General features: G+C 38.6%; 1 protein-coding gene across 6 annotated transcripts in view; it reads right to left on the bottom strand.

Annotated features, from left to right (window-relative positions):
- Positions 1 to 12,385, bottom strand: part of BCAS3 (BCAS3 microtubule associated cell migration factor) — a 494,341-nt gene that overhangs the window by 481,796 nt on the left and 160 nt on the right. For 3 of the 6 annotated variants that reach the window (XM_037069810.1, XM_037069814.1, XM_037069815.1), the window contains exons 1-4: positions 12,130 to 12,230; positions 10,637 to 10,724; positions 7,253 to 7,307; positions 2,706 to 2,781 (exon numbers count right to left, since the gene is read on the bottom strand). In XM_037069810.1, the coding sequence (XP_036925705.1) occupies positions 2,706 to 2,781; positions 7,253 to 7,307; positions 10,637 to 10,707 (202 nt within the window). In that variant the 5' untranslated portion in view covers positions 10,708 to 10,724; positions 12,130 to 12,230. Of the gene's footprint in view, positions 1 to 2,705; positions 2,782 to 7,252; positions 7,308 to 10,636; positions 10,725 to 12,024; positions 12,097 to 12,129; positions 12,231 to 12,385 lie in introns of those variants that run through there. The other 3 variants (XM_037069816.1, XM_037069812.1, XM_037069813.1) reach the window with 3 other exon arrangements.

The raw sequence follows: 12,385 nt of genomic DNA, 5'->3' as shown, positions 1-12,385 counted from the left end.
CCAGCCAGGAGCGTTTGAGAGGCAACCAATTGGTGTTATCTTTTACACACTGATGTTTCTCTCCTTCTCTTTCTCCCTCTTTCCACTCTCTCTAAAAATAAATACATAAAATCTTTTTTTAAAGTTCTCTACAGCTTTGGATGTTTCCTATGTCCACACAAGCTATATGAGGAGGTTTAAAAAAATTTTCCCTGTGAAAACAATATGGCAGTTCCTCAAAAAAACTAAAAACAATTATCATATGAGCCAACAATTGCACTTATGGGTATATACTCAAAAAGAATTGAAAGCAGGCACTCAAAGAGACAGCTGTACACCCATGTTAACAGCAGCATCCTTCACTAAGCCAAAAGGGGGCTACAACCCAAGTGACCACTGAGAGAGGAATGGATAAACAAACTGTGCAATACAGCCTTAAAAAGAAAATTTCCACACATGCTACAACATGAATGAACCTGAGGACATTATGCGACGTGAAATGAGCCAGTCATGTAGAGACAAACACTATATGGTACCACTTACAAGGCACCTTGGGTAATCAAATTCACAGACATAAAGTAGAACTGTGCTTGTCAGGGGCTAGTGGGATTCAAACATGGAGTTGTTAACAGGTATAGAATTTCAGTTTTACAAGATGAAGAGTTCTAGAGATTGGTGGCATAATAATGTGAACGTACAGTAGGTCCTCAAATAATAAGTTTCATTCAATGTCATTTCATACATAGTGCTGATGAGATACTGTAGGAAATTAACTCATTCATATCAATTTTAGCCCACTCATTCAATTTTAGCCTATGGTCAAATTGGTTTTGTTATACTTTGTCTCAACATACGTCAAAGAACCTATCAACAATGTTAAGTGAGGACTTACTAAAGACTACTAAATTGTACACTTAAAAATGGTTAGGTTAATAAACTTTACATGCATTTTACCACAATTTTTACAATTTTTTAGATTACCTTAAACCAAACACTTGCAACTGAAAAAAAGGAATGTTGAATATAAAAATCAATACCTAAGTTTAGTACTAGAACTTGATATTAAAACCGGCCAAGCCCTGGCTAGTGCAGCTCAGTGGATTGAGCGCGGGCCTTCGAACCACACGATCGCGGTTCAATTCCCAGTCAGGGCACATGCCTGGGTTGCAGGCCAGTTCCCAGTGGGGGACTCATGAGAGGCAACCATACATTGGTGTTTCTCTCCTTCCCTTACCCTCTAAAGATAAATAAATAAAATCTTTAAAAATAAAATAAATAAAAATTAAAAAATAAATAAATAAATAAAACCGGCCAAGTCTGTAAGACTAGGGGGTCCTAAGAATTTCCCCGCATAAACTAGAGACCTGGCACTTCTTGTTGTAGTATAGCAAACCACGTGGATAACCTGATGTGTTTTGAGACTCAAACTAGATGCACACTTTTAGGGAACGCGACAGAAAAATGGCAGGATATTAAACTGCTTTGGCTGTGTCTCTTCCTATATGGCACCTTGAGACAAACAAGCTTAGGAATAAATCAGAATAAAGCTGAAAAAAAGGAACAGAACCGTGATCATGATACAAAGGGACTTTGCCCCACTCTCTGATGAACTCCAAAAACAGTGATGTCTACTTAACTGCCACACTTAACACACTGATTAGAAATGGAGATACCGAGGAGGACCCAAGCCCCACCCAAACCAGGATACATCATATCAAACAGGATGCAGCCTGGAGGCACTTTATATTTTCAGGCAGAAAAGGAGAGCCCCCCGCCCGGACCGTTGAAGAAACAGAGAGCAATCACCAGAGCAGACTTCAATTCAAAAACTGTATTATAGTTATTAATAAAGAAGGAAAAGGAAGGATATGCTAGTAAACAATGAAATCTGAGTCACAAAATACAAATTAAAAATATGATAAGATTTCTAAAAGAAATACAGTAGGAAAAGTTTATATATCACAATCACTCCCACAAATGAATGTTTTCTTCCCCCTAAAGAGGGCCCAACAAGTTGTCATTATTTGAATGAACTGGCTGACAGAGAATCCAAAAGTTAAAAGAAACCAATTTGCAAAAACAATACTTAACCTCTTTTATCCTGGAGAGTAGCTTATAAAGGAAAATTGGCATTACATCTGAAAAGTCTAGAGGAGATAAATCAAGGTCCAACCAGAAAATTAAAACAATTCAGTGTATTTATATTGGGAATTCGATGCAGACCACTGGTTAGCCGAGAAGCCAAGAAAGGGAACTGTGGGGCAACCTGCTGGATTAGCAACCGTAGGAAGCCATGACCACCCCTAGGCTAGGAAGACACGGTAGGAACTGCACAGGGGACCTAGAACCACAGAGGAAATGAGGGAATAATTCTATTCCCTCTGTCCCATCCTCCCATCCAGTTTCTCACCAGTGCCTCCAAACTCAGCCAGAAGATGACAGATACGGTAGCCTGGGAAACAGACGAAAGGCAACCCCTTCTCAGTTGGACTTAAAGTTTAAGGCTAGGTATATATGTTACAATTACCTGTATAGTACACTATTAGTTCTAATGAAGCTTCTACAGTGTGATTATGCTACTTTCTAAATTAAATATAAATTTACTTTGAAAACTAAAATGTTAGTGAAAGAGAAATGAATCTGACTCAAAAAAGGTTTCTTTGTTGGAATCAGGTCAACCTGAAGCAAACATTTAATTCATACGTCCCCAAAAGTTAAAGCCATACCATTTAAATCTGCATTTTCAAATCTGACCCAGACTATTTTCTCCTTTTCTTCTGTTAGAGGTGTTCCACTGTAAGCCTGTATAGTAAACAGAAATGTTTGAATAAAAATATTTTACAGCTCTGATATTACAGATGTTCACAACAAAGAGTAAATTAAATAAAGCTAAACTTATCCCTCTAAATTCACCAACCCTACATCTTGGAAACTAGTACATTTTGTAATACTTTTATTGCCAAAGAAAGTTATCCAGGAGTTTGATAACTTACCTTGGTCAAAAAAAAGGTGGGTTTAGCCTACTAAGGAACCTCAGAAACCTAAAATAGAATGATCCTAGTCTACTCGGAAGCATCTCTATAATTCAAAGGTGCTCAAAAAACTAAATCATCCTCTATTATATTGGTCAACAAATAAGAAAGCTTAAGAAAGAAACAAAACCACTACAGGTATCTATTTAGTATCCATGTATTTATGATCAGGCAATTACACTCTACCCAGAATGGTCAAAAGTATTTCTTACAGCATAAGGAATATAGTCCATAATACTGTGATAATCATGTATGGCACCAGGTGGGCACTAGAATTATCGGGGTGGGTGGGAAGACACAGGAAGACACTTCACACATTATATAATTATCTAACCACCAAGCTGAAGTTAATAAATACTGATTGTCAACTGTAATTGAAAAATAATTTTTAATGCACTTACTGACATTATAATAAAATAGGATAACATATGCATAATACCTCATTTTCCCAAATCATAAAACAATTAAAAGCTTTGTTTTTCTCTTCTAGGCTTAGAAATATAGCACAAAAATACAAGAATAAATTCACTTGTTTGCAGTCACAAAACAAGGGGGAGTACTACTTTCTGCTTGCCTCCAGTTCTCCAGTTGAAGGGCATGGGTCAGTGTTGGGGATGGGAAAAAAGGCAGTACTTTTTCAGCGATCGTGTAGTTCGCAGGCCCGCACTCAATCCACTGAGCTACACCTGAGAACTATTCTTTAATATAAGTTATGTCAAAAGCATACAAAAAGCATACAAAACTACCATCCCATATATAATTTGCATTACACATGACCTGCTTTAAGTTTCCTTGCCAATTATAACCCCTGTACTTATCAAACAATGTTAATGACCATAGAAAATACTATTAAAAGATAGTTACTTCAATAGCAGATTTACCATACACACACACACAAAAAAAAATCTCGTGATTTCAATTGTTTAAAAAAAAAAAAGAAGTGACATGTATATGGCAGTCAACCCTCTAAAGAGAAAAACCCACACTGCCGCCAACTGTATCTCCTGCCATCTCATCATCACCATCCTCACCATCAACTTTATCTCTCCATCCTTCTTCTTCTCCTTTGGTCTCACTCTTCTCATCCTTGAAACTCTCTTTTTTAGAAATAAAACTTTTTTATTCTGGAATAATTTTAGATGACTAAACACAGTACATAAAGTTCTCATTTACACCTCAACCAGATCCCCCAAAATTCCCCTAAGGTGAACCATGTAATCTAACCAAATCTCACCTTACCATGGCACATTTGCTGAAACTATGAAACTAACTGATGCATTATTATTCATTTAGCCTGACTTTGTTGGATTTCACCAGTTCTTCCACTAATATTCTTTCTCTGGTCCAGGATCCAAACTAGGACACCACATTACATTTAGGACCACTTCTTTTTCCCTCCCTCAGGCTCTTCTTCAGTCAAAACTTTTACTCCATTACTGACAGGATTTGTTTATTTCTCCTTTTATTCTTTATTTGGTTTCTAACACCTCTACACATTCATAAGTTATTGTTGAATTTTAAAAGACACAGCTAAGGTCCTGGCTGGTGTGGCTCAACGGATTGAGTGCAGGCCTGAGAATCAAAGGGTCGCAGGTTCGATTCCCAGTCAGGGCACATGCCTGGGTTTCAGGTCAGTTCCTCAGTGGGGGAGACGTGAGAGGCATATTGATGTTTCTCTCCCTCTCTTTCTCTCTCCCTTTCCCTTTCTCAAAACTAAAATTAAAAAAGACACAGCTAGGATCATTGTAGATATGTTGTGTTGTTTTATTTTTTCACTGCAATGAAAAACTTCCATTGTGCACTGCTGTCAAAAGTACAGTAAGAGCAAATTGCTCTATAGGCACAATATATCATCATTTTCTTGGCTGCTTTTGACATTTGGGCTGACTACAATTTTTTACACTAAAAATGTTAAATTTTCAAAAATGAAAAAATCTGAGCTTTAACTTTTTCTTTGTTAAATTATTTTTAATGATTTTCATAAGTACAATTATTAGACCAAAGGGCACAGCTAAGGGCTTCTACCAGCCATTGATGACATCTCTTAAACACAATGGGAATTTATGACATCTCTAAACACAATAGGAATTTACTCTATTTGGCTGATACTGGTCTGACACATTTACTCCTTTGGGGGAGTATTTAGAGACCCCCAAGAATAATTTCCAGGCTCTATGAATTTGATGATTCCAGGAATACAGCAGGAGGTGGAACGTGGTATATTCAGAAAAAATGTTTTCCAATGTGTAACCAGGAAGTACCAATTGGGGATTCTGGATTAAACATAGAAAAAACTACGCTGTACACTAAGACTCATACACAATAATACTGAATGTAAATTACAATTAAAAATAAAATTGAAACTTAAGACCATGAGTTACCAAATCTGGCCTACCATCTGTGCCCATAAAGTTTTATTTTAATATAGCTTTGCCCTTTGCTTTACAAAGTAAGCAGTGCTGAGTAGTTTCTACAGAGATTATGTGAACTGCAAAAGCTCATCCTATCTAGTTTTTTACAAAAACATTTGCCAACTCTGCACTAGACCAGGAAGCCTTAAGGATGGGCACGAAGTATCCCCTCAACTTGAAACAGTGCCGGGTCCATAACAGGTACTCAAGTAAATGTCTGCTGCCTGAATTTTTGCTTTCTTTCCACAGTAACTAGAATAATGACTTGCATAACATAAATTTCCTGAATAAAATTCTAACTCTTAAAGACTCTAACCACTCCCTCAAAGCCCCTGCCCACGGCCTTTCTCCTCCAGCAACCAGAACTGCTTGTAACACAGGGTTCCACTAGCATGAACGGTACCTTGTAAAAATCTGATAAAGAGGCACTCTAGGGGAAGGCAAACTACAAAAATTTTTAAATGCCCTTCCTCAGAACTAGCTTCATGCCAGGGCTCAGAGACGAGAAAGGAGCAGTTCATAAAGACCTACGTCTAGCGTTCTCTGCAGAATAGAAGATGCTCTCCAGTCACAGCGACCCTGTTGCCTACTACACCCACTAACTAGCTTCCCTCAACATCAAATACACAACCTTTCCATCTATTTCCATTGATGCTTCTTACAATGACCTTTGGGACTTAACTCTTTCACTTTCTTTTCTATGTATTCCCTTTGCACTTAAATACTAACTCCATGCTACCATGTGTAACACTAACTGATCTGTTCCTATTGCTTCTGGTTGTTTCAAGAAATTTGACTTCCCTTACTAATCAAGCTCCTAGAGAAAGAAAAGCACATGTTTCTCCTTACATGCCCTGGAGATCTGCAGACCTGCAGACCTTGTCCTTGTGACCCATTTTCATTAAAACTGACTGAACATAATAAAGAAATACCAACATTCCTTGGTACTTGATGAATACTATTTAATACAACTGAAGTCTGGATTCTAGTGTTTCCTAGGACTCCCTCATAAAACTGAGACACTGGGTCTATGAATATTCTCTTTGAACAGTGCAGTTATACACACATTAGCAGTCAGAGAAAACAGAAACCTTCCAATTCTGTAGTTCCACTAAACAGTGCTTCCTAAAGCTACTATTTCATAAGGACCATCTGAAATTCTTCCTAAAGACACACATTAGTAGATGCCACCTCAATTCCACTGAATCAAACTCTCTGGAAGAGGCACCTGGAAATTACCGCTTTTAACAAGTGTGCCAAGTGGTACGTACATTAAGTATGGGCAACAGTGCACTAGAGATGATCCTAGGAGGCTAATTCTCATTCTTCATTTCACACGTATGTAGAGGGCAGGGTAAGGGGTTTACTCTCTCATAGGTTAGAGTAACAAGGCATACTCTATGTGGCATAAAAATACTGCTCAATATGAAAGGGACGTAGATTTGTGCTCAGTATTTAATTAACATAATATCTAGTTCATGAAATGCAAAGCATATATTGCTTGTCTCAGGTCAGACAAGCAACATTTAACTAGGACAAGAGGAAGATTTTGGAAACAGAACTCAACTAGAGAGTCCCAAGTCCCATCTCTCACCTGATTCTTCTTAGGAGAGCAAGTCCTAAGGAATAATAACCGAGCCACTGTCGGCACAAAACTAAGGCATATCTAATAAATAACAAGGATAGTTCCACCACGCCAATGTCCAGGATGCTGAAAGACCAAGTCATTCTGAAGTTGATGATATCAGTATCAAGTTTAAGAAACAGAACTTTGCAGAGGCTCTCTGACCAATGGTAAAACCTATTGTTTCTGAAAACACAGACACCTACCTGTGGTACAACATCCTGTAGAAAAGTCACAACACTTTCCATGTAGGACTGCTCCCTGTAAAGAAGTGAATTGGATAAAATTTATCATGACAGATTAAGGCAAATACAGAAAAGCTCTTTCTATAAGCCCTAAGAAAGTCGCTCATAGTATTTTTTAAAAGGGAGAAAAAAGACCAACTCATATAACCTGATAGTTTCACTGTATGTTATTAAATGCAAATGAGATGTTAACATTTTTAAACATTATCTCTTCTGAAAAGTCATGCTCTCTTAGTTTAACATAGATGACTTCTAACTCAGAGTCGAAGAGAGATGACATAAGACTTGTCTAAGGCAGGCCCTTCCTCTTAAGTCAGAGCAGAATGCCGCAGTTAGAAGAAGAAAAGCTGTTGCTGATGATTTGGTCTTTAGTGACTGTATCTGTAAACTCGTTATGAACTTAGTCCCTTATGTGTATATAGAAAAATGAATCTGCATTTTTCTATAGGGAACTTCTGCCATAGATAAGACATGGGAGAATATTAAAACGCATAAGAACACTAAGGTATTTTAAAAGGGAAGTATATGGATATCTGCAAATGGAGAAAAAAATCTTCAAAATACCAAATCAAATTCATTCCACACAGGTGAGAAAAATTACATTTAAGAAAATAGCCCTGGTTGGTGTAGCTCAGTGGATGGAGCATGGTCCTGTGACCCAAAGGGTCGCTGGTTCAATTCCTTGTCAGGGCACATGCCTGGGTTTCATTCGGGCCAGGTCCCCAGTAGGGGAGTGCTCGAGAGGCAACCACACATTGACATTTCCCTCTTTCTCCTTCCCTTCCCCTCCTTCTAAAAATAAATATTTAAAATATTTTTTAAAAAATTACATTTAAGAAAATAATATGAGTTATCCTAAATCCTATTTTAAAAATACACCTTACATACCTGCAAAACTAAGTAGACCTAAAAAATTTTTTTTATTAGGCATACCTCTCCAAACTCATTTTTCTGCCACTCCCTTAATTTATTCTGCCTCAGTCATATACAACTTCAATTCCCATATTTCATCAAGCTCTTCTTTCATCAAGTCCTTCCCATTACCTGCCTTCCCTTTCAGACCCCCAAACTAAAGTGTTACTTCCTCAGAGAAGCCTTCCCTGGCAGCCTTAAGTAATACTCCCCATTATCATCTCTACTGCAGCCCACTGCAGCTGCACTGACCACAGCCTGTAACTGTTTTGCTAATGTACTGTTTCCCCCACTAGATTGAATGTAAATAAACTCTATTACAGAAAGAAATCCATCTCTCATATTTACCTTATATCTCCAGAACCTAGCCAGTACTTTAGGCATGGAGTAGATGCTCAAGCATTGTTAAAAAGTACTTTAATGCTGTGAACCAGACGATCACGGTTCGATTCCCAGTCAGGGCACATGCCTGGGTTGCAGGCTGGTTCCTTGCAGGCTAACTACCAGCAGGGGATGCACAAAAGGTAACCATACATTGATGTTTCTCTCCCTCTCTCCTTCCCCTCTAAAGATAAATAAATAAATAAAATATTTAAAAAAAAAAGTACTTTAATGAAGATTAAAAAACACACACACACACACAAAAATTGAAGATAGGTGGGGTGGGGGAAGTGGTAGCGGGGAAATGGAAACAACTACATGAACAACAATTAAAAAGAAAGAAAAATTGCCCTGGCTGGTGTGGCTCAGTGGATTGAGCACGGGCCTGTGAAGCAAAGGGGTTGCCGGTTCAATTCCCAGTCAGGGCACATGCCTGGGCTGCGGGCCAGGTTCCCAGTGGGGGACACAGGAGAGGCAACTGCATGTTGATGGTTCTCTCCCTCTATTTCTCCTTCCTGTCCCCTCTGTCTAAAAATAAATAAAATATATTTTAAAAAAGAAAGAAAAATAAATTTTCAAAAACCCACAAAAATTATGGATTATATAACATAAAACAATAAATGTTGAATACCCTTCTTGGCTGTTACCAAGAATAACTTACTTAATTCCTCTCTATTTTAGTCTCCTCACCTGTAAAATGAAGAGTGAAACAGTACCTAACTCATAGCTAAAAACATGCTTACTAACTTATTACCATGGTCCACAGATAACAAAGACACACAGCCTTGGGAAATGCAGGAGGAAAAAAAAGAAAGTACTGTAGTAAAATATTATATTACGCATAAACTTTTGATAGTCTAAGAAGGCAATTTTTATGTAATATGCTAAACTTCCCTAGTGAACTAATCAAAAATGCTACAATTCCCTTATGCACATTTTAAAAAGCAAAAAAGTTTCACCTCTTTAGCCAGGTATTTAGGGTCATAACTGTCCACCTCAACCTACTTCAAATAGGCTAAGTTTTCTATATTTCATTTATGAAAATATCCTGCCTTGCCCACATCTGCTCACATTATTCCCTTTGCCTAAAACATACCCTTGATTCTAACTGCCCAAACAGTATTCAGCCTTTGAAATATACTATGAATGTTAGCCTCTCATAAAAACCTTTTTGGATTTAAAATACTAAAATACTCCCACTAAACACTCCCACAAAAACACTCCTTCTAAATTCTCATGCTGTTTTGCTAGCATCTTTTTTATTAATTATTGTGATTTCAAGCACACATATCTTAAAACCACATTAGATGGTATGCTTTTAGAAAATATATACGCTTTGTCAAAAAGGCTTAAAATATAGAAGTGTACTTTTTTTTTAAGATTTTATTTATTTATCTTTATAGGAAAAGGGAAGAAGAGAGGAAGAGAAACATCAATGTATGGTTGCCTCTCGTGAGTCCCCCGCTGGGAACTGGCCTGCAACCCAGGCATGTGCCCCGACTGGGAATCGAACTGCAATTGTGAGGTCCGCAGGCCAGCGCTCAACCACTGAGCTACACCAGCCAGGGAAGAAGTGTACTTTTTATACTGACTTTGAAACTTTCTGACTGAGACATTAGAATGAGATACATTTTACATCACATTCTAGTAAACACACATACATATGAATATATCTATGTGTGTTACACAAAACAATACTTACTCTCAACTATATTTTCCATTACATTCTACTTTCTTTTCTAAATAATGATCCTAGTCGAATAAATTGATTTAATAACCCATTAATTGTTAAAACAAAAGTATGAAAAAACATTATTCTTTAGAATTTAGCATAGTGCTTTACAAGGTAGTCGGTAAATGTGCTGAACACATCAACTTGACCTTCCAATTACCCCTTTTATTTGGCCTTGGCAATGACATTTATCATCCCATGAAGCCAAAATTTAATAGATTCTACAAAAGTAATCACTGTTCAGAAAGGAGACCTGAAAGTTAATTACTATTCTGAGTTATCTTTTCTTCAGCTCTTAGGTTTATCTGAAATTTGCTCACGTGACAGCCTGGGGGCGAACCACAACTCCACCAGTACAGCGACTGGGTCTTCTGGGGGAATCTGTAGCCATAGCTTCATTCACAAAACCTGTTTCCAGAACAAAAATTAGAAAAAAATGCATCAGTACTGCTGGAAGTAGGGAAAAAGGTGCACAGTTGCTCACTAGAGGTCCCTTGTCAAAATGCCTAAAATGAAGGAAAATTTCCCAGCAATTCCTATGACACCAGAAAGGAGGAAAGGCAGGGGATAAGAAAAATGTATAATTACTGAGATTTTTTTTTATTTGAACCAAACTTCAGAACTACAAAACTAGTTAAGACTCTTGCTGGACCCTTTGATCTACTGTTAACATAAATTAAAAAGGTCAGAGAACTAGGTCATGGATGGGAAGCCTAACACAGGAGCACTTCATAAAAACAAACGTGCTACCTCTGAAAGCCAAAATTTAAAAATGTACTGAAATCTTGTATTAAGATAGTGAAAATACACATGGTACAATATTTCAAAACCAAATGGAACAGTAGGGTAATACCAATGAAGACTGCTGGTGATCTGTAAGAAAGGATATTGTAACTATGTGCAGTGATGGATGTTAACTAGACTTAATGTGGTGATCGTTCCTCAGAAATATACAAGTATCAAATCATTACGTTGTATACCTGAAACTAACATAATGTTATATGCCATATCTTCTTGAAAAAAGATGGCATGATCATACTTAAGCAGGACTTTTAAAATCGATTTGGTTAACTTCCTGCTACTAAAACCTAATCACCAGAGTCTAAGTAATAAACTTATGACATTAGAAGCCCCTTATCCTTTCCCGTCAGATCACTGAATCCTGACCTCTGAATGTCTAAGCATCTGATCCACTGGGGAGGTTTTAAGAGCATGGAGTGTACTTGGTTAAGGTTTAGAGGAGGATTGACAGGAACACTAAGTATCTCTTACAGGGATCAGGAGAGCCCACAGCCTGGAACTAATCTTGTGAGCCCCTAAAACCCTCACTTCTAAGTAGGTACATTCTGTCACCTTATTTGACAACTTCCAAAATGATAAGTCCCAACTGCTACAACCAAAACACCCTCTGCCCCAACTAGCTCAGGAACCCCTTCCTCAATGGGTACCTTCACCTCCAGCCCCTCAGCCCTCTCATTTCTATACCACCCTTTATTTCCGAAAAGAAAAAAAAACCCTCCCAAGAACTGTCTGTCCTATGAGGGCCCTGTCCAGAGGACGACCCTGGCCAGTCGCTCAGGCCCCGCTCTCCTGAAAGACACTAGCAAAGTGCTAACCCCTTAACCTCCAACACGAAGCCACCGCTACCCTCGCCCGCCCTGTGGCCCCTTGCCCTTTGCTTCCTCCCCTCCCCCTCCAATTTCGACACCTCTCCCCTGCCGAATGTCTGCTAGTCAAGCCCTTTCTCCTCACGCTGCTTGGCCCTCGTCCTCCCCAAGCCTTCCCAAAGCCACAGCCCCACCAGCCTTCTCACCGGCCGCCCCGCCGGTAAACGCTGTTCTCCAGCTCAAGGCTCACTGTTTGGAGTCTCCTCGAGATTGACAGCTACCACTTCCTACCACGCCTCAGCGGAACTACCATTTTAGCCAATCCCAGAAAGAAACTGGCTCAGCCCGGGAACCGCCCTTAGAGGTCAGTTTCGCCAACCAGCATGTAGAAAAGAGGCGGACCCGCCTCCAAAAATTATCCAATCCGCTGGGGCTCCAGGAAAAACAAAACAGTATGTAAAT

This window comes from Sturnira hondurensis, unplaced genomic scaffold, assembly GCF_014824575.4.
Source record: "Sturnira hondurensis isolate 20B ecotype Veracruz unplaced genomic scaffold, ASM1482457v3 Scaffold0018728, whole genome shotgun sequence".
In the NCBI taxonomy this organism is placed as follows: Eukaryota; Metazoa; Chordata; class Mammalia; order Chiroptera; family Phyllostomidae; genus Sturnira; species Sturnira hondurensis.
This window is presented reverse-complemented; position numbering and strand designations above follow the sequence as displayed.